General features: G+C 43.8%; 1 protein-coding gene and 2 pseudogenes across 2 annotated transcripts; 2 read left to right on the top strand and 1 right to left on the bottom strand.

The window, feature by feature from the left end:
• Positions 1 to 442: 442 nt before the first annotated feature.
• On the top strand, positions 443 to 6,328 carry LOC148098010 (uncharacterized; annotated as a pseudogene).
• A 5,594-nt stretch (positions 6,329 to 11,922) lies between these two features.
• On the bottom strand, positions 11,923 to 14,512 carry LOC102797793 (fish-egg lectin-like). Its single transcript, XM_087830540.1, has 5 exons — positions 14,401 to 14,512; positions 14,030 to 14,266; positions 13,726 to 13,943; positions 13,518 to 13,642; positions 11,923 to 12,286 (listed from the first exon to the last, which is right to left on the bottom strand). The coding sequence occupies exons 1-5, from the start codon at positions 14,453 to 14,455 to the stop codon at positions 12,145 to 12,147; spliced, it is 777 nt and encodes a 258-aa protein (XP_087686666.1). The 5' UTR covers positions 14,456 to 14,512; the 3' UTR covers positions 11,923 to 12,144.
• Positions 14,513 to 20,187: 5,675 nt separating this feature from the next.
• On the top strand, positions 20,188 to 22,671 carry LOC148098009 (fish-egg lectin-like; annotated as a pseudogene). Its single transcript, XR_015716633.1, has 5 exons — positions 20,188 to 20,279; positions 20,556 to 20,623; positions 20,710 to 20,962; positions 21,003 to 21,083; positions 22,315 to 22,671. The product of XR_015716633.1 is annotated as a fish-egg lectin-like (transcript).
• The last annotated feature ends 784 nt before the right edge of the window (positions 22,672 to 23,455 follow it).

The raw sequence follows: 23,455 nt of genomic DNA, 5'->3' as shown, positions 1-23,455 counted from the left end.
GAGACTTGGGGTGGGTGAATGACCTAAATAAATATTTTAATAGGTTTGATCAAACAGGCAGCATGGTGGCACGGTGGTTAGCACTGTTGCCGCACAGCAAGAAGGTCCTGAGTTCAATTCCAACATCAGGCCGGGGTCTTTCTGTGTGGAGTTTGCATGTTCTCCCCGTGTTTGCGTGGGTTCCCTCCGGGTACTCCGGCTTCCTCCCACCATCCAAAGACATGCAGCTTGTGGGGATAGGTTAATTGGAAAATCCAAATTGGCATTAGGTGTGAATGTGCGAGTGAATGTGAGCGTGAATGGTTGTCTGTCCCTGTGTGTTGGCCCTGCGACAGACTGGCGACCTGTCCAGGGTGTACCCCGCCTCTCGCCCTATGACAGCTGGGATAGGCTCCAGCGCCCCCCGCAACCCTGAAAAGGAGAAGCGGAAGCGAATGGATGGATGGATGATCCATCCCCTGCAGCAAACTCCTTCATCTTCAGGGACTGCCTGTCCTTCATCTCAGGACTTCACACCTCTCAGCTTCACACGTCCCAGCTCCCAGTCATTACACCCACCCCCGGCTTCTGTGGACTCCAACATACACCCCCCTCCCCCCTATCTCAGCACTTCAAGTGAGGAACGAGCTTCGCAAGATCAAGGTGCGGAAGGCTGCAGGTCCAGATGGCGTCAGCTCCAGGCTCCTGAGATGCTGCGCAGATGAACTGTGTGGCATCCTAGGTTATCTGTTCAACCTGAGCCTGTCACTGGGGAAAATACCACAGCTGTGGAAGACCTCCTGTGTGGTACCGGTACCAAAGACCTCCCATCCCAAGGACCTCAGCAGCTACAGGCCGGTAGCCCTGACATCGCATCTGATGAAGACCCTCGAGAGGTCGGTTCTAAACCATCTGCGCCCCCTGGTGAGGTCTTCATTGGATCCGCTACAGTTTGCTTACCAGCCTGGCATTGGGGTGGAGGACGCCATCATCTACCTCCTGCACCGAGCTCTGACTCACCTGGAGAAGCCTGGAAGCACTGTGAGGATCATGTTCTTTGATTTCTCCAGTGCTTTTAACACCATCCACGACTTCTGAGAGATAAGCTGGAGCTATCGAGAGTGGACCACCACATGTCCCAGTGGATACTGGACTACCTCACAGAACGTCCACAGTATGTGAGGTCACAGGGCTGTGTCTCTGACACGCTGGTCTGCAGTATGGGGGCCCCACAGGGAACTGTGCTGGCACGTTCCTCTTCACCCTCTACACTGCAGACTTCTCCATCAACTCCCCACGCTGCCTCCTACAGAAGTTCTCTGACGACTCTGCCATAGTCGGCCTCATCACAGGTGAGGACGACTCAGAGTACAGACAGTGGACTCTGGACTTTGTTGACTGGTGTCAGCAGAACCACCTGCTGATCAACGCCGGGAAAACCAAGGAGTTGGTGGTGGACTTCCGGAGACGCAGACCCACCACACTGACACCGGTGAACATCCAGGGAGTGGACATTGAGATAGTGGACTCTTATAGGTACCTGGGTGTTCACCTGAATAATAAACTGGACTGGAGCCACAACACTGATGCTCTTTACAGGAAGGGTCAGAGCAGACTCTACCTGCTGAGGCGGCTGAGGTCATTTGGAGTCCAGGGAGCGCTTTTAAAGACCTTCTATGACTCTGTGGTGGCATCTGTCATTTTTTACAGCAGTGTGGTATGTTGGAGCAGCAGTTTATCGGCAGCTGAGAGGAAGAGGTTGGACAAACTCATCAGGAAGGCTCTGTTCTGGGATGCACCCTGGACCCAGTGCAGGTGGTGGGAGACAGAAGGACTCTGGCCAAAATAACATCTCTGATGGACAGAGTCTCCCACCCCATGCATGTAGATGTTGCTGAACTGCAGAGCTCCTTCAGTGACAGACTGCTGCATCCTCGATGCATGAAGGAGTGTTTCTGCAGGTCCTTCCTCCCTGCAGCTGTCAGACTGTACAATCTGAACTGCTCCCAACAAACATAGATGTTTACATCAACGCTGTAACTGCAATAATTTAATTAACCGATTCGCACTACAACCTGGTTTGCCTCTTATCTGTAGTTATTTTTATTTAATTTAATAACTGTACAGTACTCTCTGTATATAGTAACCATTGTCCTTAATGTAAATATGTAAGAAAATTTGTGTATGTTTCTGTTCTGTGTCCTGTGTACTGTTTGTTTGTATATGTGTCTTTTTGGCTGCTGTTACAACCAAATTTCCCCTTGTGGGACAATTAAAGGATTATTCTATTCTATTCTTCTATCTATTCTAAATACTGTCAATAAGGCCTCTGCAATGTTCTGAAGACAGTTAAACTTTTCAGGTTGTGATGTCCAGCAGGTGAACATGCAGCTCCATGAACACGCACAGCTGTGGATTCCAGCTGCTTCTATGTTGCATTAACTGGCATTAACTCAGCCAGTTAATGCGAGACAAATCTAGCTGCTCATTAAAGATTTCTGGTTTGATCAGAAAATAAAACATTGGTCCAAACACCTGAAAGTCCCAAAAATGCATTGTGTCTCGAGTCTACGGATGTATTCGTGTATCTCCGTGGTGCTGATGCTGCGCTGAGCAGACAGCTCCTGAAGCTTTTGAAGTGTCGGAATATGGAAAGCTAACAACGTCCCTCTAAGTTATTTTTAGCCAATTACAAGTTGAATTTGGTAGTTGGGGTTGTTAGCTAAGATACCGTCATTAAGAAGCGGCACAACTAATGTGTGTATGCGAGCTGATTTGCGATGTGCACCGCTGGCCCAGCCATTTATTTTTTGATGCACCTTCTCAGATTAATTCACTGCGTGTCGTGCCCAGGGCTGGACTGGGACAAAAAAACAGCCCGGGCTTGACTAGAGACCGGCCCCCCAGGTATTATAGGAAAACCATAAAGCCTTTGAATGAAAACAAATGCTGTTGTGACAGTGATGTACAGTCTTGTTGGTATATGTATGATTTCTATACATTTTACATCAGATAAAAACTTTGGTTGTAAGATTCAGATAATTATTTAATAACAGCCAGACATTTTAAATAAAAATAAGTATTTCTTTGTGCCCCCCTTTCCCTGTTAATGCCCCACCTGGACCCCCTGGCAAAACTTTGCTAGATCCACCCCTGCACAGTTACCAGCTGTCAGGATCCTGGGGTTATTTGTCTCTCAGAAACAGTTCATAACTTCCCTTCAACTCATCCATGTCACCTAAAAGGTGAACCTGTTTCTCCATCACCTGTTCAGCTCTGATGATTCAGTAAAAACATCTCCTGGTTTCATCTTCATGTTTCCCTCTCACCACATATCCAAACCGACATCATGACCAGCAGCTTTACAGCTGTGGCTCCAGCAAACATCAGCTGATACTAGAAATTAATATTAAATAAATTCTAACAACAGCTGATCAAACGTGCTGGTGTTTAGTGCGACATCTGGTTTCCTCTTTCTGGCGCAAAGTGGGCGATAAACAAACAAGAGAGAAAAGCTGATCAGCTGATCATTGATCAGTTTTATGGTTGAAGTAGCAACAGGAGAGGGAGGGGAGAGAATGAGAGAAGAAGAAACAGCTGAAGTCCGAGACAAACTGCGTCCTCTCAGCTCAACACGAAACTCGTACTATTTTCTCTGAATACGAGACGATTCTGTCTTTTTACGGGACGGTTGGCAACTCTACTAACTAACCTTATGAATAAAATAAAGTTCACTATCAGTAACATCATAGCACCCACCCAGCTGTATAGAAACTCCGTCATGCTAGCTAGCACGCAGTACGAGTTGTTGTAACTGACTGTAAAAAGTCAGCACAACGAAAATAAACTCCACCTAAACTTGGTTTATATCTGACCCAGATAGACTGCAGGTCATAACTTCTTACCTGAAGTTCAGTTCACCTGACGCTCAGACCGTCGGCTGCCTCGGGTCTCTCCTCCTCCTGCCTCCCCTTTCCCTCATCCACCTGCTGGCCTCCACCACTTGTTAATTTTACTGAATCTGTGGAAGTTCTGCGATGCCACCAACAAACAACTGAGTTATTTTTACACACCAGCCAGCATCTGGCCAATCCACCACCTTTCATTGTTTATACCGTTTCAAAAAAAAAAAAAAAATCATCGGCCCACCGAGCAAATGCCTGGTATGTCCAATGGCCAGTCCAGCTATGGTCGAGCCATCAGTTAACCCTTCGGCACGCGTGCCTAGGGTTGCCGACCCCTGTTATAGGCACCGGTTCTGACATAAACGGTAGTAACCAGACCGAAAAGCAGCGCACATTTCGGTGCTTTATTTCGGTGCTTTTTTTTCCTGAGATGTCACACACTTTGAATTCTAGCCAATCATTTTACGTTTCCGAGGATAGTAGGCGGGTCCAGGTACGTACGTTCTTTTAGAGCAGAGCTACAGATTAAAAACGCCCAAGGCGAAGCGGTCAAAAGTCTGGCTGTACTTCACAGCAAAATATGCAAACTCAGCAGCCTGCAACAAGTGCTTTAAGCTGATACTGTGATACTGTCAAAGGAAGTAACACCACCACCACCGTCGTAGTTACATGCAGCTGTCTTCTTGTTTGATGGCAGATACTCCTTTCACCCTGCCCAAAAAGGCTAAAAGAACCAACGAAAATTTGGAAAACAGTTAAATATGAGAGGGTTTTGGACTAGGTTTGTGTTTTTTCCATTGTTTAAGCACTGCTTCCAGCCAAGAGTGATGCCATATATGCCCTATAGCTGCAGAAAAGGCTAACATGTTATCTTTTTACAAAAAAACCCCCCAGCTGAACATGAGAGGTTTTTAGACCAATTTTGTGTTTTCCATTCTTTAAGCACCGGTTTGAGCACCGTTTAAGCACCGGCACCGTTTCAAAAGTAGCGGTTTGGCACCGGTATCGGATAAAACCTAAACGATACCCATCCCTAGTTGTGACACTCCTTTTCTCTGCTCAGCCAGCTCAGCCTGATCATGGGCATGAATGTCATGGTAATTTGGGGCTTTTAATGATTTCTTTGGATGGAATTCAATTCAATTTTATTTATATAGCGCCAAATCACAACAAAAGTTGCCTCAAGGCGCTTTATATTGTACAGTAGATACAGAGAAAAACCCAACAATCATATGACCCCCTATGAGCAAGCACTTTGGCGACAGTGGGAAGGAAAAACTCCCTTTTAACAGGAAGAAACCTCCGGCAGAACCAGGCTCAGGGAGGGGCGGGGCCATCTGCTGTGACTGGTTGGGGTGAGAGAAGGAAAACAGGATAAAGACATGCTGTGAAAGAGAGAAAGAGATTAATAACAGATATGATTCAATGCAGAGAGGTCTATTAACACATACTGAGTGAGAAAGGTGACTGGAAAGGAAAAACTCAATGCATCATGGGAATCCCCCAGCAGCCTACACCTGTTGCAGCATAACTGTCGTGGTGTGTGGAAGAAGCGGACTCGAGCGCAGATCTCCTTGCAATGAGACAGTGAATTTATTTACAGAGTGAAACAATTTCAGTCCAGTGAAATCCCTTGGCCGTGGCCCCCGCGGTCCATTCACCCAGCTCCCGTGTTCTCTTCTCCACCTCCTGGTGTGAAAGACAAAAAAAGGAGTAAATAGCAATCCGAAAGCGAGTTGGAAAGAGCACACGATCAAGACACTACTAACGATTTTAGTCTAATGATCCAGCGCTGACTGAAGCCTGGTCACCGTGTTAAATACATCAGGGTCTGATGGTGGATAATTCATGGCAGCTGGCGAATGTTGATTAATCCCACCCTTAACGGGAGCCTACCAAACTTGTCCGGGTGCCGACAGCGGAATTCTCTCACCATGCCATCATCAAGAACCGCGGACCGCAGCACCCAAGAGCGCTCTTCCGGACCGTACCCTTCCCAATCCACCAAAAATTGAAAGCCCCTACCGCGACGCCTAGCATCCATAATACGTGTTATGGAGTAAGCCGGTGCGCCGTCGATAATCCAGGCTGGTGGCGGGGCCCTGGAAGGAGGGCATAACGGACTGGTCCGGACCGGTTTCACCTGAGACACATGAAACACATTGTGAACACGCATAGTGCGAGGGAGGGTCAAACGCACAGTCACAGGATTGAGGACCTCTTGCACAGGAAACGGACCGACGAATCTAGGAGCAAGTTTCTTAGACTCAGTCCGCAGCGGGATGTGTTTAGAGGAGAGCCATACCTGCTGCCCGACACAGTAAACAGGGACCGGAACGCAATGACGGTCTTATTCTGTAATGCTGCCCTGGTAGTCCGCCATGCCCGTCGGCAACGCCGCATGTGATGTTATACTGAAGGAACCGCCAACTCACCCTCAGTGACGGAGAGGAGCGGGGGGTTGGTATCCCAAGGACGCCTAGAAGGGAGACACCCCTGTGGCTGTCGAGGTGCTAGCGTTGTGGGCATACTCCACCCAGGCCAACTGCTCGCTCCAGGAGGACTGGTTGGAGGAGGCAACGCACCACAACATCGCTTCCAGCTCCTGGTTAGCCCTTTCAGCCTTGCCATTAGTCTGAGGGTGAAAACCAGATGACAAACTGACTCGGGCCCCCAGCTCAGAACAAAATCCCCTCCACACCTGGGAGGTGAACTGGGGACCCCGATCAGAAACAATATCTTGAGGAATGCCATGTAGTTGTGTGAGCAGCTGAGCCGTCTCCAAGGCAGAGGGAAGTTTGGGCAAGGTCACAAAATGTGCTGCCTTGGAGAAGCGGTCAATGATTGTGAGTATGGTAGTATTACCTGCTGACGGCGGCAGTCCCGTGACGAAATCCACGGCAATGTGCGACCATGGGCATTTAGGGACGGGGAGCGGTCGCAGGTGGCCTGACGGTGGGGAGCTTGGCACCTTGTTTTGAGCACAAATAGGGCAGGCAGCCACATATTCCCGGACGTCCTTGGCGAGGGAGGGCCACCAAAACAGACGCTGGAAGAAGCTAAGGGTGCGATGTCGACCCGGATGGCAGGAGAATTTTGGTGTATGTGTCCAATGGATCACCTTGCCCCAAACGGCCACAGGGACATACTGTCGGCCCGCTGGTCCAGACCCAGGGTCAGGGTCCTGCTGCAGGGCGTTTCTGATCAGCCTCTCAATTTCCCAGGTGACTGCCCCGACGATACAGGAAGCAGGGAGGATGGGTTTGTCTCTGTCCTCTGCATCCCCCACCGGTGAGAATTGACGTGAGAGGGCGTCGGGTTTAGTGTTGCGCGAGCCTGGCCTGTAAGTGATGACAAGGTCGAAACGGGTGAAAAACAAGGCCCATCTGGCTTGTCTGGCGTTGAGGTGTTTAGCCGCTTGAAGGTAGGCCAGGTTCTTGTGATCTGCCCAAACGAGAACGGGGTGCTCACTCCCCTCCAGCCAGTGATGCCACTTCTCAAGGGCCAGTTTGATAGCAAGCAGCTCTCGGTCCCCTACGTCATAGTTGCGCTCGGCCTGAGACAGACGACAGGAGAAGAGGGCACACGGATGTAATTTACCTTCCAATCGCTGCGAGAGCACTGCCCCCACACCAGAGTCCGACGCATCCACCTCCACTACGAATGGTTGATTAAGGTGCGCCTGGATGAGAACAGGCGCAGAAAATTAAACAGTTGTTTCAGCTGGTCGAAGGCCTGCTGCGCCGCGACCACAGGAACTGCTGTTTGGGAGAGGTGAGGTGGGTTAAAGGGGACACCACTTTACTGAAGTTGCAGATAAACCGTCGGTAAAAGTTGGCAAACCCCAGGAACTTCTGGACCACTTTCCGGTTCTTGGGTTCCGGCCACTCCACCACCGCCTTAACCTTCGCAGGATCCGCCCTCAGTTGCCCCTGTTCCACAATAAAGCCCAAAAAAGAGACAGACTGCACACACTTCTCGCCCTTCACAAACAATTGATTTGCTAGTAGCCGCTGCAGCACCAGATGCACGTGTTTAATGTGTTCAGCACGGGATTTGGAGAAAATGAGGATGTCATCCAGATAGACAAAAGCAAAATGATTAATGAAGTCCCGAAGGACATCATTCACCATGGCCTGAAAAACCGCTGGAGCGTTGGTGAGGCCAAATGGCATGACGAGATACTCGAAATGCCCCAGGTGAGTGTTAAACGCAGTCTTCCACTCATCCCCCTCCCGAATGCGGACCAGATGGTAGGCGTTGCGGAGGTTGAGTTTAGAAAAAATAACGGCACCCTGCAGGAGCTCAAACGCGGACGCCAGCAGTGGGAGGGGGTACTTGTTCTTGACAGTTATGTTATTTAACCCCCGAAAGTCAATGCAGGGGCGCAGGGTCTTATCTTTCTTCTTAACAAAGAAGAATCCCGCCCAGAGAAGAGACGTGGACGGCCAAATAATACCTGATGCGAGGGAATCTGTGATGTAACGCTCCATGGCCTCGCGTTCAGGCTTAGAAATACTGTACAATCGCTTGGTAGGCAGGGACGCTCCAGGAAGAAGATCACTCCACTCCATCCTGTCACGCAGCTGTGAGACCAGTCTATTTGGGGGTTGTGCTGCTGTAGCCACGGATAACCTAATACCAGAGGTGTTTCAGGGGCTTTGAATAAAAACAGACTGATCTTCTCAACATGGTTGCCGGAGAGTAGCAATTGGATCTCCTGAGTACAGTGAGTCACTTTGGCAAGTAATTTCCCATTCAAGGCTGACACTCTTAAAAGAATGCAGCGACTGTATCTGTGCACTGTTCAGAACTTGTGGAGGTCTTGGCAGTCAGATGCAGGCCGTCTTACATCCCAAGAGAATTTACTGTGATGAAATTGCATCGTTGCTGTTTACATCCCACCTAGTGCTAACACTAATGCTAAAGCTAGTGGAGCACTCAATGAACTCTAGAGGATTATCAGTGATCTGCAAACAGCCCACCCTGATGGCTTCTTCATTGTCGCTGGGGATTTTAACAACGCCACACTTAAATCAGTTCTACCCAAATTTCACCAGAACATTAACTTTGCAACAAGAGGAGACAATATGTTGGACCTTGTTTATACAAACATTAGTGGTGCAACGGATCACAGTTGATCCGAACTCCGATCCGATCCCACTCCACGGTTCGGTACGCACGTGATCCGAAGATTCGAAAAAAAAAAAAAAAAGTATGTGTATGATGCGCGTGGTCAGTCTGTCAAGCGATAGTTACGGTCAGCGCTAGCGGTCCAAGTGGTGGAGCAGAGGAGTTTGCAGCATTTAAGCAGCACTTTGTTGCCCAATCCGACCGGGCTAAAGCTATTACTAACATATTGAGGTGTTTAGCTGCAGACGGGAGGCCGTGTTCCGTTGTGCAAAACGGAATACGGGGTTTAAACTGTGATGAACGTGCTTGAGCCACGCTAAGATATCTCGTTGCGCGTCCACTTCAGTGTGACAAGATCGTTCCGAGCATGTATGAGCAGGAAAAGTTTAAAGTTATGGCTGAACTGTCCCAGGTATCTTCTGTTGCTCTAACTACAAATGGGTGGACCTCCAGGGCAACGGAAAGCCACGTGACCGTGACCACTCGTTGCGGAGTGGTAGCTACAAAGCCCTGCACTGATTACATTAGATTAGATGAAACTTTATTTATCCCTCGGGTGGGCCGACAGAAGTTGCAGAATGTGAGCAGAAATATACCACATATTCACATGTATAAATACAGAGTATACAAAAGGGATAAATAGAATAAATAGGAATAAGAATACAAGGGAACGGCACATTTCAAATGAGTCTATTACACCGTTGGATATTAACAAAAACTATTGCACAGTGAAAAGGCACTACAGCTTACTTGTTCCCCCCTCCTTTGTCCCCGTTTCCCCTCCCTCTCCCCTCCAGCAAGGAGTTTAACAGTTTAACGGTGTGTGGGACAAAGGACTTTTTAAGTCTGCTGGTCCTTGACATTAGGAGAAGCAACTTGTCACTGAACAGACTCCTCTGGTTGTTTATGGCCGTGTGCAGAGGATGCAGAGGATGCCCAGCATGGTCCACAATGTCCATATTGCACCTTAATTTGTTTTTATATAAGTGCCTGGAATGAGTCTTCAGTTGAATGTTTTTAATAGGCAAAAAATACTTAAATAGATAAATGGCGAGTTGAATTTTTGTCTTTTTTTTTCTATTTTTGCTGATCCGAAAATTGATCCGATCCGAGACTTAAAACCGTTATCCGATCCGAACCGTGCGATTTTTGATCTGTTGCACCACTAACAAACATCCAGCATGCATACAAGGCTTCACCCCTCCCCCACATCGGACAATCAGACCACATCTCCATACTTCTCACCCCAGTCTATAGACCCATCAACAAACGGATCAGACCAACCTTCAGAGAGGTGAGAACATGGCCAGAAGGGGCCATAGCTGTTTTGCAAGACTGCTTTGAATGCTCAGACTGGGATATATTTAGAGAAGCTGCTACACACTCAGACACCGTGGACCTGGAGGAGTACACAACTTCAGTGACCAGCTACATCAGCAAATGCATTGAGGATGTCACTGCCTCCAAGACCGTCATCACCTATGCAAACCATAAACCCTGGTTCTCTGCAAAGCTACGCAACCTGATGAAAATCAGAGACTCTACCTTTAAGTCCAAAAATAGAGAAGCTTACACTGCAGCCAGACCAGATCTATTATGGGCCATCAAAGACGCAAAGCGGCAGTATGCAGATAAGATCAACACACATTTCACAAGTACAAAGAACACTCGGCGCGGTGGCACTTACGCCCATCATCACTAAGTGCTTTGAGAGGCTGGTATTGAGGCACATGAAAACTCAGCTTCCACTGAATCTGGACCCGCTACAGTTTGCTGATCACCAAAACCGCTTCACAGATGATGCCATCTCATCTGCTCTTCACCTTTCTCTCTCCCATCTCGACAAAAGGACACTTATGTCAGAATGCTGTTTATTGACTTCAGCTCAGCATTCAACACAGTCATTCAACGCAGCATTTTGGATTAGCTGAAGGCTTTTCAGGGAGTTTTTAGGACTTCCTGATAATAATGAATTACAGTCGTCCAGCCTGGAAGTAATAAATGCACGAACTAGTTTTTCAGCGTCACTCTGAGACAGGATATTTCTAACTTTAGAGATGTTGCACAAATGAAAGAAAGCAGTCTTACATATTTGTTTAATATCAAATCAACTCTCTGCATTTCCTTACCTGGATGACTGAGCATGCATCAAGACACCACATTAGATAGTTGTCAGTTTATTTAGAGGAGTGTGGCAAAGCTTGTCGAAACTGATGTCAAATCACATCAGCATCAGATGTCAAATGGTAGAACTGACACACCAAATCAACCATTCTGACAGCCTGCAGTGTGTGAATGAGGAAATTTGATCTTGAACTAAAGATAACATTAGTTCAAGATCAGGTTGAACTAAGGTTCTCAGGTTTATACCATTACCACGGAGGATAGACAATAACAGAACTTTTTACATGTTGCAGAACAGATGTAGCCTCATGTCATTGTGATGTAAAACATGAATAGGAAACATGAGGACATCAGCTTGTAAGCTATAAGTACATGAACAAACTGTAAATGACTTATGGTTCAAACTAGCCTACCATCTTTTACTATTAGTTCATCTATAGATTCAGCATCAAAAGTAACAAATTCTTGACTTTGACATAATTATGACATTTACGGGTCAATGTGAAGCACTTCTGTTTGAACTGAGGTGGGAAATGGGTGCAGCTACTCTGCTGTGGAGGAGGAGGTGTTGTTGCATTGTGCATCTCCCATAGTGGGATTTATAATAAAAGAACACCAGAGGTCTGGACCCTGTTAAAGTGATGAGTATATAACACCATCATAATCTCATGTAAGCTTGTCTACTATGTGCAATGATCACAAAGCAAAGAGCCAAAACAGTGACAGGAAAGCCAGTAGCTGTGCTGAATACAACTTGCAAAAATAAAAATCTGAATCCAAACATCCTCAACGAATCAAGAGTTTATGAAAGGATGGCAGGTGAATGATACAGAAGTAAATATCTGACAGCATTCTAGTAGTTATGCATGTTGTTGCTGAATCACTTAAGTTGTAATCACAATAAAACAATCAATTATTTTCCCACGTGAATTTTTCATTGTTGACATAATGCTGATCAGTTTTTATATTGTTTTATGCGACAGAAGAGAAAACACTACAACCACTAGTATGAACATTTCAGGATGGTCCCATAGTCAGTCACGACCCACAGATTGCCACGATCATAGCTCACATGGCTGATGCGAGAGGGCATTGGTATTTTGGTCCAGCTCGTGCCTTGTGGAGTGCTGCTGTCGATGCCTTGTCTGTAGAGAGAAGACATTGATACTTAAATCATTGGATCTGTTTTATTTGTGCAATTGAGGTTTTGGCCTCAGCTCCTCGCCATATTGTCTATCCTGAGTTAAGAGTTGTAAGTCTCATGGTTGCTCGGTCTGGTGATCCAGTGATAATGTTTTTGATTATTTCATGTTCTGTGATTTGGGGGTTTCTCATGGTCTAGTCTGTTGCATTTCTAGCTCCTTTGGTTATTCCTTAGTATTGTTGGTGATTCCTAGTCTTTAGATTTTGGTAAAGTTCTGTGTTACATCTAGTTATCTAGGTTTCTATGTTCGTGTATTTCCTGTTTTACTTTGGTAGTCTCATGTCCTGTGTTAGAGTTTTCTGTTTTGCTTCCTTCCTGTCTCGTGTGTCAGATTAGGTTAAGCTGTGTCTCTCTTCTGTATTTATTGTGTGTTTTCCTTTGTTCTTTGTCGGGTCGTCTGCATTTCCTCTGCTCTTCTTCACTCCACATTTTCAGGTTTCAGGTTTTCTAGTTCAATGTTTCAAGTTTTATGTTTCCCAGTTTAGGTTTTGTTAGTTTCCTTTGTGCCATTTGTTTTGTAATATTTGTTGCAGCCCTAAATAAAGGCTTGCTTTCTGTTAACATCCACCTCCCTCTCCATTTGTCTGCATTTAGGTCCGCATTCTCTTCTCTCCACGCCGTCTGCCTTAGCAGGCGTGACAGGAAGAGGTAAATATGTTTAACAGATGTGAAAAATGAGATTTCTATGATTTCTTTTAAGTGAACACCTAAATGTATTATAGAGGAGAGACAGATCATTCAAAGAATCCACAACTGAAATCTGAAAATTCTGTAACGACAAAGATAACCAGAGCAGCATAATTTCTGAGGTACAGAAACTATGATGATTATAAGTAAACATTACTAGTTTTCTTTCTTAGCATTTGACTGGTGATTCTACACATGAACATTTTATGGCTCCGTGATCATTACAATGAAAGTCGCTTCTAGAAAGATTTAAGCAAAAATTGCCTTTGTGAGCAATTTGTTATTCATTTGTGGAGAGGTCATTCTAAGGTTGAAGAGCAAAATAGTGGTTGATCCATTGCATGGATAACAACAGAGGAGTCAAAAACATAATAACCTGATTCAAACAGAGACTGAAAGAGTCAAAGCAAAAAGAAAGAAAGAAGAAAGAACAGAAATACTGCCAGGGCTAGTTAAAATGCTATCAGACTAGATTAAGTGTTTACCTTTGGAAGACATCTCCTCCTCTATTTACAACAAAGACGCTTCCATCAGTCCCAATTTCAACCTTTACTGCAAGACCATCCACTTGTATCCAGCCACTGATGCCACAGGTGCTCGGTGTTACTTTCTGTCATGAAAAGCAAATATGGTGAGATGTCTTGATCATACAAATAACAACACAAATGATCATTAAAATAAAAAATAATTTACTGTGAAGAAGATGTTTTGATCTGAGTTCACTCCCCAGCATCCATATTTTGAGCTGCAACTGACATACATTAAAAGCCCAGGCAGGGTTGTCCAGCTCAGGGGGCTCTGTTCCCTGTAGGCTGAGGCAGTTGTGCTTTTCAGACAGTGGATGGTGGAGGTGTCAGTAACTCCCACCACCTGACCATCACCTCCAGCATCCACCTGCTGTAAACTCTCACCTGAAGACACACAGAGGTTCAGATTATTCATTCAAACAGCTGCTACTGTGCACACTCTACTGTGTTAAGTCTGTGATAAAGCTCACCATTTGCAAAAACAAAGCTGCCAGCTACGTATTTGTAGACCCTGTCGTCGAGGTCAACACCCCAGATTCCTGCAGGTCCCACTGAGACATGCTTCAGGTTGAGTGAGCCCATTTTGTACCACTGTGATCCAAGCAGAAAGTATGCATAATTGTTGCTGTCTGTCATCACAACGTTCCCCTGTCCAGCATCAATCTGTACAGCAGGAAACTGTTGTGGACCCTCTGTGCAAGTGCCGCCTATGAAGAAAAAACCATCAGTCATATGAATGGAACCTTTATTTATTTTAAGGATAAAAGAAATTTGCTTCTTGGTTGGTTTAAACAAATATAGTAAATGATAGTGTAGTTTTATTTTGAAAAACTGGACTTACCATGACTGACTGACAGGTAGTTTAGCATTAGCAGCAAGGCTGCGATAGCTTTCATCTTGTTCCTGAGTCTGTCTGCTGCAGGACTCTTCTGGGTGTGTTACTGGATGTTTGCTGAGCTACTGCACTGCACCGTTTGCGTGAGTGTGCATTTTATAATTTACCAATTATTGTGAAACATGAAACAGATTTTCTGTCTTTTTTTTACACAATTTAGGCAAAGGAGAAAGTTGTGAAAGAGGGATTTTTTTCAAGTACAACCACAAAGCAAAGACTCTGAAGATTCTTCCAAGATAAAATGATTTCCATGAAACATACAAACCTTCCATCACCCCGCTAACTTCGTAAGCCAGGGTTAAACTATGTGTATATATATATATATATATATATATATATATATATATATATATATATATATATATATATATATATATGTGTGTGTGTGTGTGTGTGTGTGTGTGTGTGTGTAGGACTGAAACTGAAGGAAATGAAGAAGTGAAAATGTTGTGAAAGCTAACAAAGCCCAAGAAATATCTGACTCAGGACATTGAGCGATGTGTTTGTGCCAGTTCTGCTTTTGTGCAGAGTATATTTTGTCCTTTTTTTTCCTTCAGTGTTTTCATAAATTGGTGTTCTGTAAAGATTTTGCTATGAATGTTAACAGCTATCTCGCTTGGAAAGATGGCTGAACAAGGTTGTAATGATTAAGTAATGATTGATTGTAATGTAATGATTTTAAAAATAATCATCCAAGCATTTAAAAAACTGTGATTTATATGTCTATGTATATGTAGCAGTATACGTCTTTAACTATAACTACATTATTTAGCTAATTCCAAGGTTTTTTTGCCTGTGTACCAAGCCTGTTCCTTTGGCCAACAGAGTCTGCATTACTTCTCAGTCCTCTGGCTACAAATTGGACTGTTTTCAGTTTAATATTAGCTCAAAGATGTAGCACAACAATGTGTAAGCTGTATGTTCCCTTCAGGACAAAGCCTTTGTTCATTACAACTTATTTGTCTATATTGTCTCATCGTTTGAGTAGATACCCTAAACTCTGTTCATTTCATAGGTTTTTACTTTAGAAAAGAAGAGGAAACCAGCCGATGTCGCGTTAAACAACAGCAGCACGTTTAAGCTTGATCAGCTGTTGTTAGAATTTATTTAATATTAATTTCTAACATCAGCTGATGTTTGCTGGAGCCACAGCTGCAAAAAAGCTGCTGGTCATGATATCGGTTTGGTTATCTGGTGAGAGGGAAACATGAAGATGAAACCAGGAGATGTCCTCACTGAATCATCAGAGCTGAACAGGTGATGGAGAAACAGGTTTACCTTTTAGGTGACATAAATGAGTTGAAGGGAAGTTATGAACTGTTTCTGAGAGACAAATAACCCCAGGATCCTTTTTTAGGTAGCTGACAGCTGGTAACTGTGCAGGGGCGGGTCTAGCAAAGTTTTGCCAGGGGGGCCAGGTGGGGCATTAACAGGGAGAGGGGGGCACAAAGAAATACTTTTCTTTCTTATTCTCATTTAAAATGTCTCGCTTTTAAAAAATAATTATCTGAATCTTACAACAAAGGATTGATAGATTGATGCATATATACTAGGGGTGCAACGATACAACAAAATTCACGGTTCGGTTCGGTTCGATACTTTGGTGTCACGGTTCGATATTTTTTCGATACAAAAAAAATGTTCATGCCTTTTTATTAATTTGTCATTTATTAAATTTTCACGGCACATTCTGCACCACATCTCTGTGCGTTCATCATTTGTTTGAAGCCAGCTCACCTCCTGCAACCACTTTTCCGAGAATACGTGCTTCTTTTGTGGTTCGGACTCCTTCTGACATTTCTTTGGAGGTGGAGGAACATCACAGTAATTGCTTAAAGGAGCTTCTTCGACATCTTTAAGAGTTTTAAACAAATGTCTGTCCTCTTCCTGAAAATCTTATGTACGCAAACACTCGTTGCAACTTCTTATCTTGTGCGGGTTTTTATTTTGACAGCGAATGCGCACCTGCGGACCACTTATGTGCAGCCCTGGTTATTTAGCTCGTCATATTGCAGCCACAGAAATTCTTTTGTCCATGAAACCATAAAGCTGCACTTTCTTTTTGCCTTATAGTCTGATTTGTCATAACCTTTCCGTTTTGTCACTTCTTCACCCTGACCTGTCTTATTTGGCTCAGCAGAACTAAAATATATATCCTGCTGCTTTTACACACGCACTAACATAACGCTCAGCGATTCTCTGCGCGATCAACCTCTCACATGTTTAAGCTGCAGGAGATTTCACTTGTCATGTTTGCATAGTAAGCTAACGATTGATAAGACGATGTCAGAGGAATTGGTGCGCAAATTATCATCACTCACCAATCAGTACTGTCGCTTTCTATACACAGTTCACGCGATTGCAAAGTGAAAGCAAAAAACAAGCGCAAATTCAAACGCGATTTCAGTATGTCACATATTGACAGTGGCCGATGCCAATGACATAATTACCCAGCTACATTTCCGAAAGAATGCAAAAGCATTGACATATATTTTTCCTTCCTACGATAGGCCGACGGGCAGGGCAGAGATAGATTTTGGTAGCCCGACTGGAAAAAAGCCCCAGGACGTCGGGCTAGCGATTTTGCGAGCCCTGTATCTGATTGAGGAATCACTCATCTTTGGAAAAGAGAGTTTATTACAGAGAAATGTCTCTTTCCAAAATAAAAGCTATACTATACGCTTCTTCTGGGCTATATTCTCAGCAGCATATTAAACATATCAGGTCCCCATAAGGAGAATCATGTGCTAACGGCTGTCTAAATGACTCGGGTAAAGTTTGTAGCATGCGTGCTTGTTTTTGTCTGCTTCCACTTGTCTTTGCACTAGCATGATGTCGGAGTAAATGTGCAGTCATATTGGTTGTGTTCCCACTAGTGCTGTCAGCGTTAATCTGAAATGACGTTAAGGTCACAACACGGCAAATCTCCGTTAACGAGCTACCGCGGATCGCCTCATGAGTGGGGCTGGAAGACGTCAACACATTAACGAGCTAACTGCGCTAACACACTAGTTCCCACCAATTGAGCATTGCTGGCACATCCAACATACTGTTTCACTTTAGTCTATGACGCGCTTACCTTCAGGGTCATACGTCACATGAAAACCAAAATAGTTCCAAACGCCAGATCTGAATGAGGGTGGGGGAGGTTCAATTTGCCATGTTGCAACGAGCTTAACTTCTGTCTAGCTAGCTTGCCCTGCGCTCAGTGAATCTGTGTTCGACTACTCCGCCTAGGCTGCACTGTCGAGCGCAGATCCACTGAGCGCTCAACACAGACAGCATCGTCAGAAGGAAAGTTGATAAAATAAATTAAAAATGTTGTATCGTTCGATACATATGCGTACTGAACCGAAAGCACTGTATCGAACGGTTCGATATCGATACGAGTATCGTTGCACCCCTAATATATACCATCAAGACAGTGTACATCACTGTCACAACAGCGTTTGTTTTCATTCAAAGGCTTTATGATTTTTCCTATAATGGCAGGCCAGTCTCTAGTCAAAATGCCCGGGCCGATTTTTTATCCCCGTCCAGCCCTGTATGCAGCTCATCGGCAGTCTGGTGTTACCTACATCTTCCTATTAAGAAGGCAGAATTTACGAGCATCACGACTGCAGTTTTTGTGTTGGATGTAAAAGGCGCACATGACGCTGTGACGTAGGCTAGAATCATGGCAGCAGTCAATGACGGTCCAGGCGTGGGATTTCTCTCGTGGAAATATGCACATTATCTTTTCCTTTCTATTGGTAGGTGCGCAGTGCACTTGTGGCAAGTAAGCAAGCTAGAAGACTGGCAAAGTTATGGAAGCAACACATTAACAAGAGAATTGTAATTGTAGTAAGAGTAAAACCAAAGTTACTTTCCCTAGTAACTAGTTACTTTGAAAGTAACGAGTAACTAGTAATGTAACTAAGTTACTATTTTAAAGTAACTTACCCAACACTGGTAACAGCACTGTCAAATCTGCAGATGACACCATTATTGTAGGAACTACAAAGAGGAGGTCTGGCATCTGTGGCAGTATGACAGCAAAGGCCTGGACCTAAATATAACCAAAACCAAAATATGATAGTAACCTTGTTCAGCCATCTTTCCAAGCGAGATAGCTGTTAACATTCATAGCAAAATCCTTACAGAACACCAATTTATGAAAACACTGAAGGAAAAAAAAGGACAAAATATACTCTGCACAAAAGCAGAACTGGCACAAACTCAATGTATGAATCAGATATTTCTTGGGCTTTGTTAGCTTTCACAACATTTTCACTTCTTCATTTCCTTCAGTTTCAGTCCTACACACACACACACACACACACACACACACACACACACACACACATATATATATTAGGGGTGCAACAATACTCGTATTGATATTGAACCGTTCGATACAGTGCTTTCGGTTCAGTACGCATATGTATCGAACAATACAAAATTTTTAATTTATTTTATCAACTTTCCTTCTGACGATGCTGTCTGTGTTGAGTGCTCAGTGGATCTGCGCTCAACAGTGCAGCCTAGGCGGAGTAGTCGAACGCAGATTCACTGAGCGCAGGGCAAGCTAGCGAGACAGAAGCTAAGCTCCTTGCAACATGGCAAATTGAACCTCCCCCACCCTCATTCAGATCTGGCGTTTGGAACTATTTTGGTCTTCATGTGACGTGTGACCCTGAAGGTAAGCGTGTCATGGACAAAAGTAAAACAGTATGTTGGATGTGCCACGCAATGCTCAATTACATTGGTGGGAACTAGTGTGTTAGCGCAGTTAGCTCGTTTACATGTTGACGCCGTCCAGCTCCACGCACGGGGCGATCCGCGGTAGCTCGTTAACGGAGATTTGCCGTGTTGTGGCGTTAACATCACTTCAGATTAACGCTGACAGCACTAGTGGGAACATAACGAATATGACTGCACATTTACATCGACATCATCCTAGTGCAAAGACAAGTGGAAGCAGACAAAAACAACAAGCACGCATGCTACAAACTTTACCCGAGTCATTTAGACAGCCGTTAGCACATGATTCTCCTTATGGGGACCTGATATGTTTAATATGCTGCTGAGAATATAGCCCAGAAGAAGCGTATAGTATAGCTTTTATTTTGGAAAGAGACATTTCTCTGTAATAAACTCTCTTTTCCAAAGATGAGTGATTTCTCGATCAGATAGATTTCTTTTTTTATTACTTTGTTGTTTCAGCAACATTAAATTTAAAAACTGTACTTTTGAGTTAAAATATATATTTATAATTTTAATAAATGACAAATTAAAAAGGCATGAACATATTTTTTGTATCGGAAAAATATCAAACCGTGACACCAAAGTATCGAACCGAGCCGAACCGTGAATTTTGTGTATCGTTGCACCCCTACTATATATATATATATATACATAGTGTAACCCTGGCTTACGAAGACCCCATTTAACGAAAAATTCAAGTTACGAAGGCACTTAACGGCAATATTTCTGCCCGTGGTACGGCAAAATGCCCGCGTAACGAAATCCGCTGGCTTAGTCCAGAATGCCCACAATGCCTTCCGAATCATGTGATAACCCCTTGGCTTTCGTACTTGCGTTTCGCTGTTCCACGTGAAAGACGAATTGTTGTTGCAGTGCGCTATTTTGTGTGCTTTTTGTTTGCAATTAGCCTATCGTTCATTCATAATGGGGCCGAAAAAACTTTCTGCAAGTAATTCGAGTGAAAAGAAGAAGCATAAAGTGCTCTCGATGGAAACAAAAAGAGAAATTATTGATAAATATGAGCGAGGTCCTCCTCCACCACGAACTTCATCTTCAGCCAGCATCGCCTCACTCAAAAGGTGATGGAAAAAGGTGCTTCGACGTACAAAAAATTTGACTTACGAAAGACCCTCTGGAACGAATTTATTTCGTAAGTCGGGGTTCCACTGTATGCATATATATATATATGCATATATATATATATGCATATATATATATATGCGTGGGGCTGCATGGTGTCAACGCGTTATCATGCACGGGGCGATCCGCGATAATTCCGCTAACAGAGATTTGCCTCTTTCTTTATTTTCTCTCTTTCACAACTTCCTCCTTTGCCTAAATTGTGTAAAAAAAAGAAAAAGGGGTGTTGACCTCAACAACAGGGTCTACAAATACGTAGCTGGCAGCTTTGTTTTTGCGAATGGTGAGCTTTATCACAGACTTAACACAGTAGAGTGTGCACAGTAGCAGCTGATAGAATGAATGATCTGTACCTCTGTGTGTCTTCAGGTGAGAGTTTACAGCAGGTGGATGCTGGAGGTGATGGTCAGGTGGTGGGAGTTACTGACACCTCCACCATCCACTGTCTGAAAAGCACCATTGCCTCAGCCTACAGGGAACAGAGCACCCTGAGCTGGACAACCCTGCCTGGGCTTTTAATGTATGTCAGTTGCAGCTCAAAATATGGATGCTGGGGAGTGAACTCGGGTCAAAACATCTACTTCACAGTAAATTATTTTTTATTTTAATGATCATTTGTGTTGTTATTTGTATGATCAAGACATCTCACCATATTTGCTGAGATGGTGAGATGCAGTAAAGGTTGAAATTGGGACTGATGGAAGTGTCTTTGTTGTAAATAGAGGAGGAGCTGTCTTCCAAAGGTAAACACTTAATCTAGTCTGATAGCATTTTAACTAGCCCTGGCAGTATTTCTGTTCTTTCTTCTTTCTTTCTTTTTGCTTTGACTCTTTCAGTCTCTGTTTGAATCAGGTTATTATGTTTTTGACTTCTCTGTTGTTATCCATGCAATGGATCAACCACTATTTTGCTCTTCAACCTTAGAATGACCTCTCCACAAATGAATAACAAATTGCTCACAAAGGCAATTTTTGCTTAAATCTTTCTAGAAGCGACTTTCATTGTAATGATCACTGAGCCATAAAATGTTCATGTGTAGAATCACCAGTCAAATGCTAAAAAAGAAAACTAGTAATGTTTACTTATAATCATCATAGTTTCTGTAACTCAGAAACTCAGTAACTAGCTAACTCGTTACAGAATTTTCAGATTTCAGTTGTGGATTCTTTGAATGATCTGTCTCTCCTCTATAATACATTTAGGTGTTCACTTAAAAGAAATCATAGAAATCTCATTTTTCACATCTGTTAAACATATTTACCTCTTCCTGTCACGCCTGCTAAGGCAGACAGCGTGGAGAGAAGAGAATGCGGACCCAAATGCAGACAAATGGAGAGGGAGGTGGATGTTAACAGAAAGCAAGCCTTTATTTAGGGCTGCAACAAATATTACAAAACAAATGGCACAAAGGAAACTAACAAAACCTAAACTGGGAAAAGGTGAACATGAAACTTGAAACATTGAACTAGAAAACCTGAAACCTGAAAATGTGGAGTGAAGAAGAGCAGAGGAAATGCAGACGACCCGACAAAGAACAAAGGAAAACACACAATAAATACAGAAGAGAGACACAGCTGAACTAATCTGACACACGAGACAGGAAGGAAGCAAAACAGAAAACTCTAACACAGGACATGAGACTACCAAAGTAAAACAGGAAATACACGAACATAGAAACCTAGATAACTAGATGTAACACAGAACATTAACAAAATCTAAAGACTAGAAATCACCAACAATACTAAGGAATAACCAAAGGAGCTAGAAATGCAACAGACTAGACCATGAGAAACCCCCAAATCACAGAACATGAAGTAATCAAAAACATTATCACTGGATCACCAGACCGAGCAACCATGAGACTTACAACTCTTAACTCAGGACAGATAATATGGCGAGGAGCTGAGGCCAAAACCTCAATTGCACAAATAAAACAGATCCAATGATTTAAGTATCAATGTCTTCTCTCTACAGACAAGGCATCGACAGCAGCACTCCACAAGGCACGAGCTGGACCAAATTACCAATGCCCTCTCGCATCAGCCATGTGAGCTATGATCGTGGCAATCTGTGGGTCGTGACTGACTATGGGACCATCCTGAAATGTTCATACTAGTGGTTGTAGTGTTTTCTCTTCTGTCGCATAAAACAATATAAAAACTGATCAGCATTATGTCAACAATGAAAAATTCACGTGGGAAAATAATTGATTGTTTTATTGTGATTACAACTTAAGTGATTCAGTAACAACATGCATAACTACTAGAATGCTGTCAGATATTTACTTCTGTATCATTCACCTGCCATCCTTTCATAAACTCTTGATTCGTTGAGGATGTTTGGATTCAGTTTTTTATTTTTGCAAGTTGTATTCAGCACAGCTACTGGCTTTCCTGTCACTGTTTTGGCTCTTTGCTTTGTGATCATTGCACATAGTAGACAAGCTTACATGAGATTATGATGGTGTTATATACTCATCACTTTAACAGGGTCCAGACCTCTGGTGTTCTTTTATTATAAATCCCACTATGGGAGATGCACAATGCAACAACACCTCCTCCTATACAGCAGAGTAGCTGCACCCATTTTCCACCTCAGTTCAAACAGAAGTGCTTCACATTGACCCGTAAATGTCATAATTATGTCAAAGTCAAGAATTTGTTACTTTTGATGCTGAATCTATAGATGAACTAATAGTAAAAGATGGTAGGCTAGTTTGAACCATAAGTCATTTACAGTTTGTTCATGTACTTATAGCTTACAAGCTGATGTCCTCATGTTTCCTATTCATGTTTTACATCACAATGACATGAGGCTACATCTGTTCTGCAACATGTAAAAAGTTCTGTTAGTGTCTATCCTCCGTGGTAACGGTATAAACCTGAGATTATGGGACTTAGAAGTAAGCACAGTCATCCTCATCCATCATGCTGTCATCTGCACTTTTATTTCCAACCTATTCCTTATCCTTCCACACTGTTGGGGTTTCCTGAAGCCTCGCACACACATTAGGTTTTTACTTGTGTTTGTGTTCAGATATTTCACCTTGGGTGTGGGAAAACACTGGCCAGGGTCTGCTTTTATAAGACATGAAACCCTGCACCAGAGCTCATCC

The sequence above is a fragment of the Neolamprologus brichardi genome, chromosome 17, assembly GCF_056152115.1.
Source record: "Neolamprologus brichardi isolate AB-2024 chromosome 17, ASM5615211v1, whole genome shotgun sequence".
Taxonomy (NCBI): domain Eukaryota; kingdom Metazoa; phylum Chordata; class Actinopteri; order Cichliformes; family Cichlidae; genus Neolamprologus; species Neolamprologus brichardi.
The sequence above is the reverse complement of the archived record's forward strand: the minus strand, read 5'-3'. Positions and strand labels throughout refer to the sequence as shown.

What these genes read in the sequence shown, in the direction of transcription:
- LOC102797793 (XM_087830540.1), bottom strand. Translation starts at nt 14,455, where the DNA reads ATGAAAGCTATCGCAGCCTTGCTGCTAATGCTAAACTACCTGTCAGTC. An exon ending in CTACCTGTCAGTCAGTCATG is followed by an intron (nt 14,267 to 14,400) that starts GTAAGTCCAGTT and finishes TTTTCTTCATAG; the next exon opens with GCGGCACTTGCACAGAGGGT. An exon ending in ATCAAAACATCTTCTTCACA is followed by an intron (nt 13,643 to 13,725) that starts GTAAATTATTTT and finishes TTTTCATGACAG; the next exon opens with AAAGTAACACCGAGCACCTG.